Genomic DNA, 24,785 nt, shown 5'->3' on the forward strand with positions numbered 1-24,785 from the left:
TATTCAAGAATACAGCCTAAGTGAGGTAGCTTTGGTGATCATTACCCATGTACAATTTCCCTACACCTCGTGGAAGATGGGGACAAATTAAATATACTGGTTGAAAACCTATATAACTACAAATTGATTTTGGCAACGAAAAATGGCTACACCCTGAAGTGGAATAAAATAGAACCAACAGCCTTTTTCGTAAGCCTTATTAATAATAGGTATAGCGAGTTTGCCACTTGTCTTTGAGATAACACGGAAGACTCTGAGCTATGTGAGGCCTTCCTGAAAATAACTGAAGAAATCCAAAATCTTCTTAAAGGGCCACAAAGATCAGATAAAGTCGTGGTGAAAAAATGGTTTAATAGCGAGTGCAGCAAAACTCATGCGCACTTAATCGCATCCTTAAAAGGCTCCCCACGGAATCAAATAGCTAGAACAGCCTATCATCAGGCAGTAAAAAAACGAAAGAAAGAGTTAAAAGAAGAAGCATGGCAGGCCTTACACAAAGCACGTGTGTTAAAGGATAACACAGGATTTTGGAAGGCTGTGAACGCACCATTCTTCACAGATATAACATCAAATACTGTAGAAATAGCCATCACAGAGAGTGCATGGGTTACTTACTTCACTGAGCTGTACAAGAAAGACACCTCAAATGTACATGAGAATAGCAAAGAGATAGTTGGAACGCAGGATGATGCTCAAAAAACTTTTCCACTAAGTGTCAAGTTTTCTCTGGCTGAGGTGCGAGAGGCCATTACAAAAAGTGCCGCTGGGAAAGCACCGGGACCAGATGGGGTACCAATAGATGTATACAAAGTAAATCTAGAATTATGGGCCCCTCTTTTAACAAATGTCTTAAACAGTACCAACAGGAACGGCTTTTTTAACACTTGGCAGGAGGCCATTGTTATTCCTATTTTTAAAAAAGGTGACCGCAGTGATCCTAAATGCTACAGACCTATATCCCTGTTGGATTCACTAATGAAGGTCGCGGGGAGAGTCCTACTTAATAGACTACAATCATGGGCGGAAGAAAATGGTGTGCTCTCACATTTCCAATATGGGTTTAGGGCCGGACTAGGTACTACAGAACAAGGTTTGAATTTAGCACTAATTGCTTCTAAATACATCATGGCCAAAAAGGGAAACTTGTTCAAATGCTTCGTGGACCTAAGTTTGGCCTTTGACTGCCTGAACCATGAGAAACTATGGACTACACTAGCACAACTAGGTATAGAATCTGACATGATAGTCTTTATAAAAGAATTATATAGGGGTGCTGGGGCTAGAGTGAGGCATGGAACAAAGGGCGAATGTACTGCCAAGTTCGACATTCAAAAGAGAGTCAGACAGGGATGTATATTAGCGTCCTTTCTTTTTAATTTTTATATTAACAGTGTTGCATCCCACCTCACGGAAGAGCAGTTTGACTATCCTAGAATTAAAAAATCCCCAGTAACGATACTTCTTTATGCAGATGATGCAGTCATTATGGCGAGAACTCAAATTGGTCTACAAAGAGCAGTGATTAGATTTTCTGACTACATGTGTGAGAGAGGTCTTAAAATAAATATAAGTAAAACTTTCACCATGTCCTGTGCTATTAGGAAGTCCCTGAAATGTAATATCTTCCTTTCAGGCGAAAAATTAGCCAAGTCAGAGACGTTCTCATATCTGGGAATCAATTTCGATAAAAAGGGAACGTGGACCTCTGCAATGGAGGCGAGGAACATGCAATTTACAAGAGCAGCTGGAGCAGTGAGATCTTTTGCCAACAAACTAGGTGGACGCCTAATCTCAGTCCTTCTGGATATATTTAGAGCAAAAAGCGTGTCCACCGCGACCTATGGCGCAGGCATTTGGGGCATAACTGATTCTAAATTAATTCAGCGGGGAGAAAATAAATGTCTCCGCTATTTACTAGCAGTCCCCCCGACTACTGCAACTTTTGTTTGCCACCAAGAACTTGGTATAGATTATGTCTCCGATAAAATCAAAGTTGATCCCATCTTGTTGTGGCACAAAGTGTGGTCAACTGAGGAAACGGATCTAAACAGGGATGTGATAACGGATTGTCTAGAATTACAGGGTGTCAAAAAGATCCCTTGGCTTAGCTACTTGAAAAGATTCCTTACAGATATCGGACATTCAGACTATTTTGACACTCCTGAAGGTTTAGTTCCAGTCCCTAGGAAAAAACTAAAACATATATGTATGCAGTTTCTTGAGAACAGGCGTTGGCTGGCTGAGAAAAGTACAAAATCAGAGATGGACAATTTCTTAATCCGCCAAGATCAGGGTTTACAGCAATACCTGATCAAGGTGCAAAGTTGTTATGGGCGCATGTTATTGACTAGATTTAGGGGGAATTCTTTCTTTAGAATGATAACTTTTCCGGTTCAAAACTGTTGGTCGGGAGAAATGGACTTATGTCACTGTGATAATGTGTCAAAACATTCAACTTTGCACACGACACTATTTTGTAAATTTTTCTCTGTTCCAAGAAAGAGATTCCTTCTTCCATTGCTAAAGCACTGGGATCTGAGATACTGTAGGGCTGCCTTGATGAAACTACAAATGCTTGAAGACGAACTAATTATGCGCCTTGTTCTATCTTTTTTAAAGTCTGTAACTAGATCTAGGAAAACAATGAATTAACTGCCCAGAAGATGCAACTGATATTTTTTATCTTTTCCAGGGCTCGACAAATCCACTCACCCGCTCGCATTTGCGAGGGAGAATGGGTGAGGACTAGCTATTTTTAGGTCCTACTCGCCCTTTCTGGAGAGTAGGAAGTCAAACTAACTTTTGTCCTCTGTCTTTGAAAACAGAGCAAAAGTGACAAGATAACACGATTTAAAGGCATTTTTATTGCTCCCACAGGGAATGAGCAATAAAGATGCCTTTAAATCTTATTATCTTGTCACTTTTGCTCCGTTTTCAGAGACGGAGGTCAAGTGGGTTGCAGTCAGGTCGAGGGGATTTTCCATGGTACTAGACCTGCAGGACTAGTACCATTTTTCGGATTTGTCGAGCCCTGTTTTCTTTTAAAATGCTCTTTTTTAATGTATTTTTAAAATGTCTGTGCTTTTATGATTGTTTTTAGCAAATCGAATAAAGCTATTTTTGACTTTGACTTTGATACACAGGTGTAACACCTGAAGCAATGCTTTCTGGCCCTGGTGGTTTATATATATATATATAACCTACTGGCGGTCGCCAGTAGATAGTTATAGTTAGGACCTAGTTTCCATAGGAAATTCGCAACATTCTATTGGGAATAACTTTCGCGCCGGTTGATGAATCTTCGCGAATTTCTCAAAGAAGATGGCCCGCTCCGCTCCGCTCCTTCCCTGAAAGTTTTGGGGGGATTCGTCAAGTGGGGGCTGAGAAAAAAGGGGGGTCCCAAAACGTGTTTTTCCCGTGTTATTTTCTAAGGACGATTAGACACGGCTACAGCCCGAACTGCTGAACGGAATTACAAGAAATTTGGCAGAATGGTAGAGTCTGATTCACAGATCACACTTTTGCTCAAATGGTGTAAATCCCTCCAGTAGTTCCTGAGAAAATCAAAAGAAAAAAAATGTATACATCTAGGCGCGTGTACCGTACGCGTACGGTACGCTTACGGTACGCGTACCTTCCCGAGCACGAGCTGCATGTTGATTGGCTGTCAACTGTCTGTCAACACTCCTAACCAGATATTGTTGGCAGCCATCTTGTGCCTCAGTAGACTGAGGCACAAGAAAGCAGAAAAACAAACGTTTAGAACTCAAAAAGGGGGCAGGGTAGAAGCACCCTCACTCCCTAGGCCTGCTCAGGGGGTACCACAAGGACCCCCAAGGCCCCCCAAATTATTATATTTTTTGACAAAAATCTTGGAGTATGCGTACGGTACGCGTACCGTTCCGAACACGAGCTGCATGCTCATTGGCTTTCAACACTCCAAACCAGGAAGTGTTGGCAGCCATCTTGTGCTCGGTAGACCAAGGCACAAGAAAGCAGAAAAACAAACGTGTAAAATGCAAAAAGGGGGCAGGGTAGAAACACCCTGACCCCTTAGGCCTGCTCAGGTGGTCCCACACGGACCCCCAAGGCCCCAATTTTTTTTTCAAGAAACCCGGTCTGCTTTTTTTCAAATTACCCCCTGGGGGGACGAAATCCCAGGGGCATAGTGAAAAAGAAGTGTGGGGGGGCCCAACCCCCCCCACACTACCCCGGGGACCGCCAACCCCTGGGGCAAAGCAACGCAGCCCCCTGGCGCATACTGGAGGTTCCAAGGGGAATTGGTTCCCCCTCTGCAAACGCGCCAGGCGACTGCGTTGCAGAGAGGTGTAAAAAGGGGTGTGGCCTCATTACACCTCTCTGCAACGTAGCCTCCTGGAGTATACTGGAGGTTCCCGGTTGGCTAGTTGGCCCCCAGGGACCCCCAGTATGTAAGGGAACTTAATCCCCCAACTTAGAACACTCTACAGGGCGCGTTAGCACAGTGTATGTATGTATGTATGTATACTTGTAAAGCGCACTGTTACCTCGTTACGTGGCGTCCTGGCGCTATATACCGCTGGGGAACCCATCCTGGCTTTCCCTGTGAGAGGGCACCCCAAGGTGAAGCCAGGCATCCCCGGCGTTGCTGGGGCCGTTGTGGAGATTAAGCAAGCTATTGCCCAGAGTTGCAGAGTGGGACCCATGGTTAGCGTAGGCACCTAAGCGAGAATTATCGAGTCCGCGGATATTGACCCAAGACCCTGCCGCATCGGGAATTGAACCCAGGTCCCGGGCCGACCTCTGCTTCAGGGTCTGCCGCTTCTAACCGGTGAGCCACACTTCTCCACGTGAAGGTAGGGGGCGGGGCTTGAGGTGATGTGAGTGCAAACATGCCCTGAGGCGCGTTTTAAGTTGGGGAATTAATTCCTGTTCAATCCAGAGGTCCCCTAGGGGCCAACTAGTCCAACAGGTATCTCCAGTAAGCGCCACGGAGCTGTGTTGCAGAGTGTTGTAAAAAGGGGGCGTGCCCTTTGAACACCTCTCTGCAACACAGCTGCCTGGTGCATACTGGAGGTACCTGGTGGGCTAGTTGGCTCACAGGGGACCTCAGGATTGATGAGGAATTAATTCCCCAATCTAGCTCACTACTATTCCTGAAATGTAAATTTACCTGTACTTACCAGTAACTTGAATTTCCTTCCATAGAATATCATTGCCTGCTATATAAAATATATATAAATTAAAAAAAATTAAATTAAAAAAAATATATTTCAATTTAAATATTTTTAAAAACATATTTTTTCAATTTATAGTAAAAATATGTAATGTAATTTAAAAAATAAAATATCTAAAAATAAATAGTTTAAAATAATGTAGTAAATCGGTATAAAAAAATAACAATTAATACCTTTAATAATTATCATTTACAAAACCTTTGAAATTCACTGAAAAAACCATAGGTTTCACACACGTTATAGTTAGGAATTAGCATTTAAAAAACCTTGCAAATTCACTGAAAAAACCATAGGTTTCACACACGGTATAGTTAGGAATTAGAATTTAAAAAACCTTGCAAATTCATTGAAAAAACCATAGGTTAACACATGTTATAATAGCTGGACATTTCACTCATACAAAACCTTTGAAATTCCCCCGTTATAGTTAGTTCAGCTAACTATAACTCGCGCGCCCGCAATGCACTGCTGATGACGTCACATAATACATCACTCATGACATGGTCAGTGACATCACTGATGACATCTCAAATGACATCACTGATGACATCACTGATGACATCATCCTTGTGAAAGAGTGGCAGACCTCCTCTCAGCGTAATATAACCTTTGATACACACATTCAAAAATAGAAACTAAAATTTTCAAAAAAATGGAGATACCAATACCAGTTACAACGACCTATTCAGTAATTCCACCATCTATATACATATCCACTCATTCACTAACAGTTCCATATAGTCACTCATACATGTACTCACTCATCATATGTACTGATACACCTATACATCCTGTTACACACCGACAGTCATCCATAAAGTTACTCACACACATACTCACACATGCAAATAAACTATCAAACATCCATTTATTTGCATATACGGCTATACACACAGGTTCCCGGTTGGCTAGTTGGCCCCCAGGGACCCCCAGTATGTAAGGGAACTTAATCCCCCAACTTAGAACACTCTACAGGGCGCGTTAGCACAGTGGTGAAGGTAGGGGGCGGGGCTTGAGGTGATGTGAGTGCAAACATGCCCTGAGGCGCGTTTTAAGTTGGGGAATTAATTCCTGTTCAATCCAAAGGTCCCCTAGGGGGCAACTAGTCCAACGGGTATCTCCAGTAAGCGCCACGGAGCTGTGTTGCAGAGTGTTGTAAAAAGGGGGCGTGCCCTTTGAACACCCCTCTGCAACACAGCTGCCTGGTGCATACTGGAGGTACCTGGTGGGCTAGTTGGCTCACAGGGGACCTCAGGATTGAAGAGGAATTAATTCCCCAATCTAGCTCACTACTATTCCTGAAAAGTAAATTTACCTGTACTTACCAGTAACTTGAATTTCCTTCCATAGAATACCATTGCCTGCTATATAAAATATATATAAATTAAAAAAATTAAATAAAAAAATATATTTCAATTTAAATATTTTTAAAAACATATTTTTTCAATTTATAGTAAAAATATGTAATGTAATTTAAAAAATAAAATATCTAAAAATAAATAGTTTAAAATAATGTAGTAAATCGGTATAAAAAAAATAACAATTAATACCTTTAATAATTATCATTTACAAAACCTTTGAAATTCACTGAAAAAAACAGGTTTCACACACGTTATAGTTAGGAATTAGCATTTAAAAAACCTTGCAAATTCACTGAAAAAACCATAGGTTTCACACACGTTATAGTTAGGAATTAGCATTTAAAAAACCTTGCAAATTCATTGAAAAAACCATAGGTTAACACATGTTATAATAGCTGGACATTTCACTCATACAAAACCTTTGAAATTCCCCCGTTATAGTTAGTTCAGCTAACTATAACTCGCGCGCCCGCAATGCACTGCTGATGACGTCACATATTACATCACTCATGACATGGTCAGTGACATCACTGATGACATCACTGATGACATCTCAAATGACATCACTGATGCCATCACTGATGACATCATCCTTGTGAAAGAGTGGCAGACCTCCTCTCAGCGTAATATAACCTTTGATACACACATTCAAAAATAGAAACTAAAATTTTCAAAAAAATGGAGATACCAATACCAGTTACAACGACCTATTCAGTAATTCCACCATCTATATACATATCCACTCATTCACTAACAGTTCCATATAGTCACTCATACATGTACTCACTCATCATATGTACTGATACACCTATACATCCTGTTACACACCGACAGTCATCCATAGAGTTACTCACACACATACTCAAACTATCAAACATCCATTTATTTGCATATAGGGCTATACACACAGGTTCCCGGTTGGCTAGTTGGCCCCCAGGGACCCCCAGTATGTAAGGAAACTTAATCCCCCAACTTAGAACACTCTACAGGGCGCGTTAGCACAGTGGTGAAGGTAGGGGGCGGGGCTTGAGGTGATGTGAGTGCAAACATGCCCTGAGGCGCGTTTTAAGTTGGGGAATTAATTCCTGTTCAATCCAGAGGTCTTCTAGGGGGCAACTAGTCCAACAGGTATCTCCAGTAAGCGCCACGGAGCTGTGTTGCAGAGTGTTGTAAAAAGGGGGCGTGCCCTTTGAACACCTCTCGGCAACACAGCTGCCTGGCGCATACTGGAGGTACCTGGTGGGCTAGTTGGCTCACAGGGGACCTCAGGAATTAATTCCCCAATCTAGCTCACTACTATTCCTGAAAAGTAAATTTACCTGTACTTACCAGTAACTTGAATTTCCTTCCATAGAATATCATTGCCTGCTATATAAAATATATATAAATTAAAAAAATATTAAATTAAAAAAATATATATTTCAATTTAAATATTTTTAAAAACATATTTTTTCAATTTATAATAAAAAAATGTAATGTAATTTAAAAAATAAAATATCTAAAAATAAATAGTTTAAAATAATGTAGTAAACCGGTATAAAAAAATATAACAATTAATACATTTAATAATTATCATTTACAAAACCTTTGAAATTCACTGAAAAAACCATAGGTTTCACACACGTTATAGTTATGAATTAGCACTTAAAAAACCTTGCAAATTCACTGAAAAAACCATAGGTTTCACACACGTTATAGTTAGGAATTAGCATTTAAAAATCCTTGCAAATTCATTGAAAAATCCGTAGGTTAACACATGTTATAGTTAGCTGGACATTTCACTCATACAAAACCTTTGAAATTCCCCCGTTATAGTTAGTTCAGCTAACTATAACTCGCGCGCCCGCAATGCACTGCTGATGACGTCACATATTACATCACTCATGACATGGTCAGTGACATCACTGATGACATCACTGATGATATCATCCTTATGAAAGAGTGGCAGACCTCCTCTCAGCGTAATATAACCTTTGATACACACATTCAAAAATAGAAACTAAAATTTTAAAAAAAATGGAGATACCAATACCAGTTACAACGACCTATTCAGTAATTCCACCATCTATATACATATCCACTCATTCACTAACAGTTCCATATAGTCACTCATACATGTACTCACTCATCATATGTACTGATACACCTATACATCCTGTTACACACCGACAGTCATCCATAGAGTTACTCACACACATACTCAAACTATCAAACATCCATTTATTTGCATATAGGGCTATACACACAGGTTCCCGGTTGGCTAGTTGGCCCCCAGGGACCCCCAGTATGTAAGGAAACTTAATCCCCCAACTTAGAACACTCTACAGGGCGCGTTAGCACAGTGGTGAAGGTAGGGGGCGGGGCTTGAGGTGATGTGAGTGCAAACATGCCCTGAGGCGCGTTTTAAGTTGGGGAATTAATTCCTGTTCAATCCAGAGGTCTTCTAGGGGGCAACTAGTCCAACAGGTATCTCCAGTAAGCGCCACGGAGCTGTGTTGCAGAGTGTTGTAAAAAGGGGGCGTGCCCTTTGAACACCTCTCGGCAACACAGCTGCCTGGCGCATACTGGAGGTACCTGGTGGGCTAGTTGGCTCACAGGGGACCTCAGGAATTAATTCCCCAATCTAGCTCACTACTATTCCTGAAAAGTAAATTTACCTGTACTTACCAGTAACTTGAATTTCCTTCCATAGAATATCATTGCCTGCTATATAAAATATATATAAATTAAAAAAATATTAAATTAAAAAAATATATATTTCAATTTAAATATTTTTAAAAACATATTTTTTCAATTTATAATAAAAAAATGTAATGTAATTTAAAAAATAAAATATCTAAAAATAAATAGTTTAAAATAATGTAGTAAACCGGTCTAAAAAAATATAACAATTAATACATTTAATAATTATCATTTACAAAACCTTTGAAATTCACTGAAAAAACCATAGGTTTCACACACGTTATAGTTATGAATTAGCACTTAAAAAACCTTGCAAATTCACTGAAAAAACCATAGGTTTCACACACGTTATAGTTAGGAATTAGCATTTAAAAATCCTTGCAAATTCATTGAAAAATCCATAGGTTAACACATGTTATAGTTAGCTGGACATTTCACTCATACAAAACCTTTGAAATTCCCCCGTTATAGTTAGTTCAGCTAACTATAACTCGCGCGCCCGCAATGCACTGCTGATGACGTCACATATTACATCACTCATGACATGGTCAGTGACATCACTGATGACATCACTGATGATATCATCCTTATGAAAGAGTGGCAGACCTCCTCTCAGCGTAATATAACCTTTGATACACACATTCAAAAATAGAAACTAAAATTTAAAAAAAAATGGAGATACCAATACCAGTTACAACAACCTATTCAGTAATTCCACCATCTATATACACATCCACTCATTCACTAACAGTTCTATATAGTCACTCATACATGTACTCACTCATCATATGTACTGATACACCTATACATCCTGTTACACACCTACAGTCATCCATAGAGTTACTCACACACATACTCACACATGCAAATAAACTATCAAACATCCATTTATTTGCATATACAGCTATACACACACTACCACACTTACTTCTACGGAAACTTACACATACTAACTCTCTTAAACAATCACTTATAGAAACACATACTTATTTAAACAGGACTCTTCCAATCTCTCACTCTCACATATACTCACTTATATACATCAATGCTCACATATACTAGATTAAAACATATGGAGTTACTCATAAAGATACTATTGAGACAGTCATTCACTCAGTAACACACCCATACACACACTTATCCACCCATACAGTCCTGGCACACATGCTGTCTTCAAAACACATACAAACAGTGAGTCAGTCATTCATGCATCTATGTGCTAAGTAATACCTCCCACCAACCATACAGACACTCATACTGATACTCAAAAAAACAACTAATAACCCATATACACACTCATGTAGCTACTCACCAACCCATGCAGCCACTTATACACAAAGTGAGACACTGATACATATATTTAAACATCTAAACATTACTCACTAATATATGTATTCACTAAGATACACTTAATAAGTCAGTTAACCAATCAATTTTACAAAAAAACATCCATTTAGACACTTATTTAATTATTTATTCTTCCATCGACCTTTAGATATACATATATAAAAAATATTTATTTTCAGAAAGACACACATTCACTGGATGATGTCATCAGTGATGTCATCAGTAATTTCATTTGAGATGTCATCAGTGATGTCATGAGTGATGTCACTGACCATGTCATGAGTGATGTAATATGTGACGTCATCAGCAGTGCATTGCGGGCGCGCGAGTTATAGTTAGCTGAACTAACTATAATGGGGGAATTTCAAAGGTTTTGTATGAGTGAAATGTCCAGTTAACTATAACATGTGTGAAACCTATGGTTTTTTCAATGAATATATATATATATATATATATATATATATATATATATATATATATATATATATATATATATAATACATATAGGATTGGGTTTCCATAGGAAAGTCATTATTTTTGTTGCTAATTAACTTTTCTGCTGTTTGATGCATCTTCACAAAACTTTAGAAAGAAATGCTACTTTTTCACTAGTATGTTCATGGCAATTGTTTGGGTGATCCATCAAGCGTGGTGGATAAAAAGGGAAAGTATTCCAAAATGGGTTTTCCTTATTCATTTTTCCATAGGAACTGTAGACACTGCTATAGCCCAAACCGCTGAATGTATTTACACCAGATTTGACAGAAAGGTAGATCTCCAGAAAGAGTGCTTTTGTGTTTTGGTGTTAATCTGTTAATTTCTTTTTGAGAAATTAAAGTTAAAAAAATTGTATATTTCAAACTGTGGAGGATCGCAGAGCCAACAAATCTCAAAGTGAGATCTGATTGGCTGCCAGCATTTCAACCAGGACGTGGTGACAGCCATATTAGGACCTGGGATACAGTCCTGAGTCCTAAAAAACATTCAAAAAGACACAAGGGGGCAGGCTAGGAATACCCTGACCCCTTAGTTATTAAAAACTTGTGGTTAAAATTTGCAGAGGATCGGTGAGTTCATGGCAAACGTTTAGAAAAAAGAAGCCTGGTCTCCCGCGCTTCTATTTTAAGCTTCCCCACCCCGAGGCGGGCCAGCACCCAGGAGGATGACGCATTCATTTTTGGGGAGTGGGGGTGTGCGTGGCCCCTATCACCAGGCCGATTTCAGCCTAAAGAGCCCATTCCCCAGGGCCTGACGGCTTCCCTCCCCAAGCCATATTCGACCCCGGGGACCCTATCTCCAAGCCCCCTTGAATTTTTTAAGCCATGCGGTCCCCCTCTCTGAGAATCTAAAGGCCTGGACCCCTAAACTACATAAAAGGAAGGGGGCCACAGCCCCCCTTCATGAGCCATTAATGTCCCTGGGGACCCCATCTTCCAGATACGCTCACTAGCTATGTCCCGGGGTGCCCACCCAGGACACAGCGGCTTACCTGTCCACACTATTGACCTATCGATGACATGGCTTACAAAGTTGAGTCTTGACAAGAAGACAGAAGAGTAAAGGCAAACCTCAAATGCGGCTGCCCCTGCCAGATTGAGAGAGGGTAAATGTGATGGAACCCAGCTGGCTTTTGGATTCTTCCAGTGTAAAGTTGATGAACAGAATGTAGGGTGTGCTTTCCGGGGCAGAGGGCTAAACAAGTTGTAGTGATGTGTGAAATGGCGGCTGAGCCTTTCTGTCTTTGAGGAGGGGTAAAAGAGTGGGGGGATGTATGTATGTGTATATATTAAACCTGGGTGGAGTTAGCGGCGTTCTGCTACTCCGAACTCCGTGAAGTGCAAAAAAACTCTGTCATTTGCTGTAATTTTCAGCCCCGGGTGTTTGTCCACCCTGTGAAATTATCGAGAATGGCACCATGAAAACGCAAGCGGGCGCAAGCAGGCACTGCTTCCTTTTTGCTTCTCGAGTAGATATTCACCTCAAGTGGCAGCTTTCTCAACGCGAACGGACGGTTTCTCAACACAAGCTGTCGCGAGAATACACGGCCAACCGCATTGAGAAATCCGACTGCCCGCATTGAGAAATCTCAACAGAAGGTTGATTTCCCTAGCTGGCGCACCTGACGTTGAGGAACACAAATGAGGAAAAATCTCACCGGCAGGTGAATTTTGCTTGCTTGCAAACTTGATGTTGACGAGCGCGAGGAACACTGTTTGCGATTCCCAATAGGGTAGCACATTGCATGCCTCATGAATATTAATGAGGCTATCGCAATTTGCGACCCCATTGAGAATGGCTAGCACTCCCAGGGATGGTGGCCTGCTGGGGACAGCAGACCACCATGTCTGGGACTGCTTTGTCAACATAGCAGATTTTTAAAATGCAGCCTGTTTTCCTTAAAGGAAAACAGGATGCATTTAAAAAAGAAAAATGAAACTTTTCAGTTTCATTTTTTAAGGGCAGGCAGTGGTCCTGCTCTTGAAAAATATTTGTGCACCAATTCACAAAGGGGAAGGGGTCCCCTTGGGACCCCTTCCCTTTTGCGAATGGTTAACCACCTACTTGAAGTAGGTGGTAAAAAGGGAGTTTTTTAAGACTGCAAATGCAGTCGCAAAACACTCATACATGGCATTTGCACTCTCTATTAGGAAGGGACGCCCTTGGCACGCCCCTTCCTAATAGCGAGTCGCTCACCCTATTTTACGAGTCGCTAATAGATTAGCGACTCGGAAAATAGGGGTAGTATATTATGCATCTGTTTATTGCGGTTGCAAACAGGCCTAAAACCCCTTTGCGACCTCAAAAAACGGTTGTAAATCTGGCCCTTCATGTCTCTGCTGATCTGTATCAAACAGTCATTTGTTAAGCGCACTACATACCCGCGAGGGTCTCAAGGTGCTGAGGGGAGAGGTCGGGGTCACTACTGTTTGAACAGCCAGGTCTTTAGGTCCTCCTGAAGGTCAGCAGGTCTTGGGTCAGTCGTAGGCTCAGTTGGAGGGTGTTCCATGTCTTGGCGGCGAGGTGGGAGAAGGATCTCACGCCGGTGGTTGTTCTTCGGATGCGCGGGACGGTGGCGAGTGAGAGGTCGGCGGAGCTTAGCTGGCAGTTGGGGGTGTAGAAGGAGAGCCGTCTGTTGAGGTAGGCTGGGCCGGTCTTGTGGAGTGCCTTGTGTGCGTGTATGAGGAGCTTAAAGGATATCCTCTTGTTGACGGGGAGCCAGTGCAGGTTTCTCAGGTGGGGGGTGATGTGGCCGTGTCGTGGTATATCGAGGATCAGTCGTGCCGAGGCATTTTGGAAGTGTTGTAGCCGATTGATGAGCTTGGTCGGGGCTCCTGCGTAGAGGGTGTTTCCGTAGTCGAGTCTGCTGCTGACAAGGGCCTGGGTGACTGTCTTTCTTGTATCTGTCGGGATCCATCTGTAGATCTTGCGGAGCATGCGGAGGGTGTTGAAGGAGGAGGAGGAGACGGCGTTGACTTGCTTGGTCATTGAGAGCGTTGAGTCGAGGATGATTCCCAGGTTGCTTGCAGGGTCGGTGGGGTTCGGGGCTGCCCCCAGTGCCGTTGGCCACCAGAAGTCGTCCCAGGCTGACGGGTTGGAGCCGAGGATGAGGACCTCCGTCTTGTCCGAGTTCAGCTTCAGACGGCTGATCTTCATCCAGTCGGCGACGGCCTTTATTCCTTCATGGATGTTGGCTTTGGCGGTGATGGGGTCCTTGGTGAGGGAGAGGATCAGTTGAGTGTCGTTGGTGTAGGATATTATGTTGAGGTTGTGCTGTCAGGCGACGTGTGCAAGCGGGGCCATGTAAATGTTGAACAGTGTCGGGCTGAGGGAGGATCCTTGGGGTACGCCGCAGATAATCTAGGAAGCTTCAGAAAGGAACGGGGGAAGGCGGACGCTCTGGGTTCTGCCGGAGAGGAAGGAGGTGGTCCATTCCAGAGCCTTGTCTCGGATCCCTGCGGCGTGGAGGCGTGCGTGTAGTGTGCGGTGGCAGATGGTGTCGAAGGCGGCGGAGAGGTCTAGGAGGATGAGTGCTGCAGTATCCACGTAAATGGGGGCAGTCTCTGTGCTGTGGTAGCTGTGGAACCCTGACTGGGAAGGGTCCAGGATTCTGTTCTCTTCGAGGTATCGGGTTAGCTGTCTGTTAACAATTTTCTCGATGACCTTGGCCGGGAAGGGGAGCAGAGAGATGGGTCGGAAGTTCTTGAGGTCTCTTGGGTCTGCCTTGGGTTTTTTGAGTAGGGCGTTGATCTCGGCGTGTTTCCAGCTCTCTGGGAAGGTCGCGGTCTCAAGGGAGAGATTGATGACGTTGCGTAGGTGAGGTGCGATGGAGCTGCTTGCACTGTTGAAGACTTGGTGGGGGAATGGGTCTGACGGAGAGCCGTAGTGGATTGTGCTCATGGTCTTGATAGTGTCATCGATGCTAACGCTGGTCCAGGCTAGCAAGAGGACGTGGTTGATGGAGTGCGGAGGATCTGTTGTGTTGCTGTCTGTTGGGGCTGTCTGGGTGTTGAAGCTGTCGTGATGTCTGCTATCTTGCGGTGGAAGAAGGTGGCGAGGGAGTCGCACAGGGCTTGTGACGGCGGGATGTCGTTGGTGTTGGAGCTGGGGTTGGAGAGTTCTTTCACGATGTTGAATAGCTCCTTGCTGTCGTGTGCATTGTTGTCGAGGCGGTCTTTGAAGGAGGTCTTCTTGGCAGCCCTGATGAGGTGGTGGTGGTTGCGGACGGCGTCCTTGTGTGCTGCGTGGCTGTCCGGAGTTTGTTCACTGTGTCATTAGTTCTCTAGTTTCCGGCAGGCTTGCTTGGAATCTAGGAGTTCTGCGGTGAACCAGCTGGCCCTCTTGCTGGTGTCTATGTGGGGGGGGTTTCTTCAGCAGGGCGAGGGAGGTGGCGCAGTCCTCGATCCAGCGTCTGAGGTTGTGGGCAGCGACCTTGTTGTTGGAGGGTTCGGTGGGTGGGCTGAGAGCGAGGTTTGCATGTAGTTGGTCTTCGGTGATTTTGCTCCAGCGGCGGCGGGGGATCTGTTGGGTGCGGTGGTGTGTGGTGGGTTTTTGGAAGGTGAAGTGGATGCAGTGGTGGTCGGTCGAGAGGAGTTCGGTGGTTTGGCTGACGGAGACGTGCGGGCTTGAGGAGAAGATGGGGTCGAGCGTGTGGCTGGCAGAGTGGATGTTGTGACGAGTTGTCTCAGTCCGAGGTTGACGAGGTTATCGATCAGGGTTGTGAAGTTGTTGTCGTTATTGTTCTCAAGGTGAAAGTTCAGGTCTCCGAGGAGGATGTAGTCGGTGGAGGTCAGGGCGTGCGTGCTGATGAAGTCAGCGATGGAGTCGCTGAACTGGGGGTGGGGTCCGGGGGGTCGGTAGACAAGGGTGCCTCTGAGGGTGGAGTGGGGGTCTATGTGGATATGGAAATGCATGTGTTCAGCGGTGCTGAGCGCGTCATCGGTGCTAGTCGAGACCCTGATGCTGTTCCTGTGGACAGTGGCGATTCCTCCTCCGACTTCGTTGGTGCGGTCTCTGCGGTTGATCTTGTAGCCGTCTGGGATGGCTATGGCGATGTCGGGTGCGGAGGAGTTGGTCAACCAGGTCTCTGTCAGGAAGGCGACGTCCGGAGAGGTTGTGTTGAGCAGGTCCCAGAGCTCGACGGCGTGTTGCCGTGCGGAGCGAGTGTTCAGTAGTATGCATCGGAGGTGGTTGAGGTCTTTCTTGGCTCGTCGGCTCTGTGGCTGGTGTAGCTGCAGCTCCGGCAGGTGAAGGGACCGGGTGTGCGTTTCGGGGCGGCCTTGAAGCAGTTGTGGGTCCGTCCGGGGTTGTATGCACGGTTTGATAACAAAAGAGGGTGTGTGCTCTGTGGAAAGAATAAGCTGGAATCTTATTTTCCACTGTAGATGTTCAGAAATATCTCAACTCAAAATGACTGTTGTGTCTAGCCAAACGTGTCAATTGTGAGGACTTGAAGCAAATATAAAGATAAAATCATATTTAAAGCAGGGAGCAGAAAATGTTGTACTATGCTTAGTTCGCAGTACAAATTATAATGAAGTTTGGTCAGCACATTACCAAACAAAACAGGTTATGAAATGGCCAACTGAACTATTAAAGTAACTCATTTGGCTGATGGATATATTCTATTTATTTATAGCCCAAAGTAAATTTTTATTTGGAATCAGATTTTTCCTAAATACTATTACTAAATGACTGAGGTCTGCTCTTTCGCTGGTGAACCCTTCCAGTTAGGAGACACCAAAAAGACTCACATTCATTTAAGGCCTGCTGTAGAGTTTGGTGGACTATTACTCCGTCACAAACATGACGGATATCCCATCCACCTTACTGCAAGTACATTAGGATATAATGCACTTGTAATTAGGGGGGCAAGATGTCCACCATGTTTATGACGTAGTACACATACACCGAACTCTAAATCTGGCCCTTAGTTTTACAAGTATTCTAGTTAGGTATTGTTTGACTTACATATGTATTCAGCGTTTCACAGAACAGCTTTCGTTGTTAGTTCCACAAACTATTATTATTGATATGATTGTGTTTCTAATCACCTTACATTAGCTAACGGTTGTACTTAACCTGTGTAAGTTGTTGTCAATTTTTATACAAGTTTGTTGAAAAGGTGATGACTTATTTCTCTCCCCAGTGTTTGTCCGGAGAACAAATCTTTTCCATCTATGACATGCAGAATGGGAGCCAGCTGACTGCATCCAATTTCACATCGATTTGCCCTGCAATTCTGCAGCAAATTTCTTTTCATCCTTGTGGTCAAGCAGAGCTCAAAAACAAAACCAGGCCAAGTTCCGCAGAAGGTAAGTGATTGATGTCTGCTGGCACTCATCTTGGGTGTGTTGATCTGTTTCAATTTTACAAGAGAATAATGAGTACTCCGCTGCAAATAGCAGAGTTAGGTTTTATTGAAAAATGCATCCGTGATGTGTAATGGAATATGGTAAAAACAAATATAGAAATGTTGGTAATATTATTATTTTAATGACATTTGCATTGACTTACCAAATAGATTGGCAGTGGTCCCACTTTTACAGTAGTAAGATGTGTTGTTTCGAAGAAGGTTCGCAGCTAGAGCAAACCGTAACCACAACTTGATATTCAATATTCACCACGATACGGTTCTTGCCTTATCCAAACTGCAATATTTTCCCTAATCCCATTGCTTCCCACCACCTGTGTATTAGTCATCACCTTTGTGACTATATGTGGATCAAAAAACAAGGGACTTCTTGTATATCCGTTGAAGAGCCGTACAGGAATATATGGGGTAGATAGCAACATTATTGGCTGCACTGACAGATTTACTGATAGCTAATTTTTAAAAAAACATGCAAAGTGATATGCCTTTAGCACAGTCTTTAAAAAGCTGCAGTAAACATATCTAAAATTAATTGTTTTAAAAAGCTGTAACTATATAAGTTTAGAACTGCGACAACAAATCAAGATACAAGCAAACGTGTCTAGCGTCAATAGACGTTAATGTTCAGAAGAAATGGCCAACTTTGGTGGCCACTAAACAACAATCCAAACCCCTTGCCTTGCAATTAAAGAGTACATCCAAATGTGGTGACGGTGGGTGAAATCTGAATAAAGTTGTTACATTGGAAAAAGCATACTGCCTAAATGAATTGTAGCAAAAACAACAGTTGATGGACAGAATGCAGAACAATGTCATACATTCACCCCAGTACAGAGATCTGGGCCTAAATCCATAGTTTTTTTTGCTCACCATGCCATTCCAGTTTGAACCCAGCCATAGGCAAATCAGTCTTGACCCTGTGCCCCATGTGAACAATCCAGCCTGAACTGCCAAGCCAGGTCCTCCCTGGACTGGAAACAAGAATCCTAGGACCGGTTTCGGGCTTTCAGCCCTCACCAGCTAGGATAGCTTGATTCCAGTGGCATGGAGAGCACAGGAATCACGTCTGAGCATACCCGTCCCACTCGGGTTGGCAATGTTTTGCCATTGTGCAACATTCCGTCCATCAGCTTGTGTGTTTTGCTGTTCACCCTATGTGGGAAGGGTATGCCCAGACGTGGGTCCCATGCTCACTATGCCACTGAAGTCAAGCTATCCTGGCTGATTAAGGCTGATAGCCAGAAACCGGTCCTAGGATGCTTGATTCCGGTCCAGGGAAGACATGGCTTGGCAGTTCGGTCTGGACTGTTCCCATGAGGCACAGGGTCAAGACTGATTTGCATATGGCCATGTCTGAACTGGGGTAGCTTGGTGAGCAAAATAACGATGGATTAAACCCAGATCTGTGACTGGGGGTGAATGTTTTGACATTGTGCAACATTCCGTCCATCATCTTGTATGTTTTAAATGAATTGTAGGGCAGCAATTAGGTGTTAGGCCTAACCCTCTGCACGTGGCTAGTAACCTATGCCCTAATTAGCAGAGGGTAAGGCCTAAAATTAGCAAAGCACCCCATGTGTGGCAAATACAGTGGAAGGATCACCCACCCGGTTTAGGAAACCTGAAAGGATGAATGGCCCACCCCTGGTTGATAAACCCCCAAAGGATTCACTCATCATAAAATCAGAACTACACAAGAGCTTGTGATGAGTAAGTCTAAGGAAAGTAGCATCACAGCTGCTAATGAGGACCAGTTTTCTCTTTGCCTGACACCTCACTAAGTGATTCGAATTTAGGACCCTAGTTTACACAAGGGCGGAGTAAAGAGCAATCCACCCCCTTCGGATGAGAGATCCAGTATTCTGTATTGAGAGCTCTCTCCTAATGATTTGTACCTCTATATTCTATGCTGATTTTAGATTCAGTTTGCCCAAGGGTTGGGTGCATCCTCCCTGGGGTGCTCGTTATATTTAATCAGCAATCTAGACTGTGGTGCAGGCCCATCATGATAGAAATATTTAAAAGATGCTAGAGTAATTGATAACATTACAAAACTTTTAAGCGACTGTATGAAAAGGGTGTGATGTATAGAGAACTATGCACAAACAGTTTTTAAATGCAAAACGAAATAACCAGCTGAGTGAGGCAATACCTCTCCACTCACTGCATAGTATAACAAAATAATTCCTGAGGGGAACACGTGCCATTGTTAAAGGGAGAAATGTGTATTAGAAACATCTTTAGACAGCCCAGAAGCAACTGCCTCGTGGCACAAGGCCTCACCACAGTGCTCATGCAGTTATCAAATTCCCCATGGCTTTGAATCATTTTCATTGCTGAACAATGGCACACTTCCAAGGAAGCCAATCATTACATTCCTTTTAAAAAACAAGAAAATTAAAATTAGATTGAAAGTGGAAGGCTGATTCCAGGATAAAAGATGCCTAACCTAAAGTGAAGTCCATAACCGACCAATGTCCCATTTGAATTCTTAGTGAAGAATGGAGAAATATAAACATTATTTTCATGGTAGTGGGGCCCCTGTGATCCAAACTCCCCACACTCCATGCAGGAAAATTGTGTAAAAAAGGAATCTAGTTTTTAATTCATAATTTTTTGCAGCATGCACTATACCCTTAAAAATAATATGAAAAGATGATAATTATTAACTGTCAATAATCACACGTGTTGCAGGAAATAAGTGGAAAAGAGTTACTAACCAATTAGAAAAGTACACCTCAAGATTGACTCAGAAAACAGGAGAGTGACCCCACTACTCCAAGAAACAGGGCTCCTTATACAACAATGTATCAAAAGAGAAGGGTCTCTAGTAGGAGTCACCAATCAGATAAATCACACTCCACTGTCTTCACAATCGTATACTACTCACTGCCAGTCTTAAAAGGACCCAAAAGGCAATTCTATAAAGTCTGTTTAATAAAATATATATTAAAAACAATTGTACAATTATATAAAATTCATGTGATCTCAAATATTTAATAAAAAATATATTGCACATACAATGTTAAAACATTATATTGAGAGAGCCATAACAACAAGACATGCATATTTGTCATTCAGAAAGCTTGTTACTCTAGCAGCCAAAGGCCTCAACAACTCTAGAAGCAGCAATATTGTCCACCTGATTATATTTCCCTGTGGCTTTGGCTGTGTGGGCGAGACAGATTGCGGATTGAGAGTGCCCCTACCTGAACACAAATCAGCACTTAAGAACAACAAACAAAATGCCCCCTTAGTTTATCATTTCGAAGCAGCAGGTACGGCTTTATTGATTTTAGATGGTTCATTTTTGAAAATATAAAAGGAAGCAAAAGAGGAGGTGACCTGGAATTAAAACGCAAAAATAGGGAACAGTGGTACATATCCATCTTGGACACGGTGAGTAAAGGCCTTAACACCAAAGAAGACTGGATGAAACTGATTAAATAAGTCTCTAGAGTCAGTGGATTTAATGTCATGGAACTGCTGTAGGTTTCCATATTCACTTTTTGCTATAGAGCCTTTTTTTGCAGAATGGTTATATGAGAATGCGGTATTACCAGGTTTTTGGGTTTCACTCTTGTCACCAGCTTTTCATCACTAACGTGGAACATATAGCCCTTAGTACTTCATTAACACCATTTCTGGGATCATTAAAGATTGAAACATAGATCTATAGCACCTCGTTGAGGTCAGGGGGCATTATTTATTATTTGTGACCTCTGGTCTCTCCTCAAGACACCATTCAGTACCATGTGTGGTTAATTACTGTTAGTGAACACCTTTGAGGATACCTGATTTTTACTTCTGGCTAAGAAGTGTGCTAGCAGTAAAACTACGATTGTACTTCTGTTTTCCTGAATGTTTACCACGTAGGAGGCTTGCATGTTTTTTATCCTTTGTCAGTCTTGAGTTGCAATCAGCTTCCATTCAGTAGTGAGGGGAAGGCGGTACGATGCCACAGTTGCATAGCATCCATGGTAAAAGTGATTGAATAATAATGGAGGTGCTCACATCACAAAAAATCAGTACAACTGCCACTCTAGTTTTCAGTGTCAACAGGGAGGCATGGAGTTAGTTCTTTAGACCAAGGACGAAATGCAATGAATCCTGCACGGCGGCTGTGCCATGTAACATACTTTAATGATTGTTAACTGCAGTGACGCATCTCCCAGTTTGAACCTTGGTCTCAGACTGCCCTTAAAGCACTGATAATATTGTGCATCGTTTAGTCTCTGTATAGATTAGTCAGAGAAATCCCGCCGATCAATAAGATATGCACATTAGTTGTGTATCAGTAAACATTTAAAAATGTATTTGAATATGTTTTCATGACTAGCTTATCTTTCAACCTGCCTAATCTCCTACCTTTCTCCCTGTGAGTGACAGAAGTCGATGGTGATTGAAAACAGCGGATTTGTTTTAAGGAGCTCCAAGCAATCACTCACACGCCATGTTGGCCTGTCCTTGACTTGTATGTCCCCAACTCAATATCATCTTTGCCATCGGGAGGCCATTGATTGGTTGCCATAGACACCTGGGACAATGGGCAGTTCATACGTAAACAGCACAGAAAACTCTTCTAATCACACGCCACTCACATAACATCCAACATTACTCTAAGGACAGAAGTTCACACACTCATCCTACACAGCGCAAATATGCAATATCAGCGGGCATCGGTGTGCTCACAACAGCACTCTTCACCAGGGCACACCATGCACTGTTATGCAACAAAACCAATTACAATTTAAATCCTTCCATGCCACTAACCCAACCCAGATATGGCAATATTTGGCTATCACCTCAACCAACAGCACTCAATACCACCAATTATCTTACACACATACACTTCCGTAGTGCAATGGACCTCTCATCATCCTAAAAGATGCACAAGTGAGTCAGTACAGCCTCTGGTTTGACCCAAAAAATGCAAGAACATTCACCCACAAGTGTAGGGAAAATGTTTATAAACCTTTATAATAAATTAGTAAAAATATGTTAATGTTATATATTAATGTTAATAATTGTATATATTTATTTTAAATGTTCAGGAACATGACAATGCTATAGCACTATTACCTCGATTTTGAATTACAACTATATTAAACTAAATAAAACTCACCTTATAGAATTATTGAAATCTAATTTAACTATATTTTCTTAATAACTAACTGTATTATGATTTTATTGTGACGTTACAGCAAGTACATTTATCAGCGCAGATAACAGGGGCTGTGTATGGAATAACACCGTTTCCCCCACACCCTTTCATGCTTGTGGGACACCCACAAGCAGCATAAACAGGCTTTTCTTGTTGCGCACACCAATCTACCCCCTGCACCAACACGAGATCAAGGGGGGCGTTGGCTGCTTCCATGCGTTGGCCACATCTCTTTTGGCCACCAGGCAGGCTCCGCCAAGGTAAGTTCACTTGGCCCAAGGGCCCCCAACTCCTCACCAGCCCCAACAGAGCATTGCGCTGGACCAATGCAAGTTTGCGCCCAAGAACCATCAAAAGCTCCTGACCCACCCCGTCCCAGAAGGAATGCTGCGCCGAACAGTCCCAGACCATGTGGAAAAAATCTGTGGCAGCGAGCGCACATCCCATGCAAGCAGCCGGGTCATAGGGTGATATTTGTTCCAGGCAGCGAGGAGAGAGGTAAGTAGCATGAAGATAATTTATTTGTATCATGCGTATCCGTGAAGAAATTCCCAGTTCGCAAAGTGTGAGGCAAGCCTCCCTCCAGTCATCCTCATCAAGGTCTCCCACCCAGGTCACCCATTTCGGTCTGAGCAATCTGAAGCCGTCAGAGGCATGAATGACCAGAGATGAATAGATCGAAGAGATGGCTCCTTTCTCCAGGTGCACTAGGAAGATCTAAGCCTCGAGGGGATTGTATTCTGGAAGTGGAGTGTTTGGTGGAATGTTTGATCACAAGGCGTGACGCAGCTGAAGAAAGCGGAAGAACTGTGAGTTGACTAATTTGTACAGATCATTTAGCTCTTGGATGGACATTAAGTTTTCTCCTTTATATACATCCTGTAAATATGAGATGCCAATTTGGCCTCACTGAACGAAACCCTCTAGGGCATAAAGATGCTGGAGCCATGTACCCCGCCACAGAGGAGTCATACCAGTCAGACGATGGTCCCAACAGATGAAACGTAAGGTCGCCCTGCAGCAGAGAAGAGCCACCGGTGTGCAGGACGGCAATGACAAGGGTAACCGTGGGCCGCCCATTCCACCATCGAAGGGTGACTTGTATCCTGAATGAAAGGACACCCTATGACGTCCACCGGCCCATACAAAGTTTGTAAGTTTGGAGGCCAAGGAGTGGAACTACCTGCGGGGGATAGGGTAAGGAAAATTTCCTTGGACATATAAATAACGAGGAAGACATGCTATTTTGAAAGGTACAATGTGCCCTATGGGATTGAGGGGTACTCTGGCGCAGCGTTGCAGATTTTTTTTCACATTAAATTATATGTATTTATATTCTTACTTATTTTAACTAGTTTGCTTTAATGTAACATTATTGCTTATGAGTTTTTGTTTAAGCCCTTATATTAATTATTTTCAATGGAAAGGTGATGCAGTTTGGTGGTTGGCCGTGTGTAGTGCTAGACTCACTACTGTTTCTTTGTAGGGCTCGACCTCTGCCAATGCGCAAGCATTGCAGATGTCGAGACATATTGGGGCTTAACTAGAGCTTAACCAAACGGGCGATTTGATGCTGTGCCCGTGAAAAAAGCGCGTGCACGCATCAAAGCCACCAGCCTCCCTCCCACAAGCTTCCCCCAGCGTGCGCTCCTCCCCTAATTATTCACTGCCCACGGCCGACCGGCACATCAAAGGCTGCTGCTCCCCGTGCGTCTCGTCACCCTTACTCTCCCCTATTCTTCCCTTCTTGCCTCTCCCCGCCCCCCCTCCCCACCACAGCAATGCCGAGGGCTTCTTTCTTGGTGCATACCAGTGCGTCAGTTGAGGCTTGTAGTCGTTCAAACTAAATTCTCTTTGCTGTACTTGCTCTGTTCCCACAAATCAGGCTAACCATGCCAACTTAATTTTTAGCCTCTCATTTCAAATTCTGGCACATTACAGAGCGTTTTAACATGTCCTTTTTTATGTATAAATACTTTATTAATCTGCAAACAGTGTATAATAGTCTAATCAATTGTGGGCCCCCTGAGTACGCGTCGTGGACGCCTAGGGGCATGTAGAGCCCAGGTTAAGAACCAAAGCTCTAATGCCTCTTAAGAATAGAGATTTGTGTTGTTAAAATGAATTTTTTTTCATCTTACGCT

At 43.0% G+C, this 24,785-nt stretch overlaps 1 protein-coding gene across 1 annotated transcript in view; it reads left to right on the forward strand.

Annotated features, from left to right (window-relative positions):
• Positions 1–24,785, forward strand: part of SLC39A8 (solute carrier family 39 member 8) — a 264,221-nt gene that overhangs the window by 58,807 nt on the left and 180,629 nt on the right. The window contains exon 3 of the mRNA XM_078677474.1: positions 17,253–17,418. Coding sequence (XP_078533600.1) covers positions 17,253–17,418 — 166 coding nt within the window. The remainder of the gene's footprint in view (positions 1–17,252; positions 17,419–24,785) is intronic.

Source organism: Lissotriton helveticus, chromosome 2_1 (assembly GCF_964261635.1).
Source record: "Lissotriton helveticus chromosome 2_1, aLisHel1.1, whole genome shotgun sequence".
Taxonomy (NCBI): domain Eukaryota; kingdom Metazoa; phylum Chordata; class Amphibia; order Caudata; family Salamandridae; genus Lissotriton; species Lissotriton helveticus.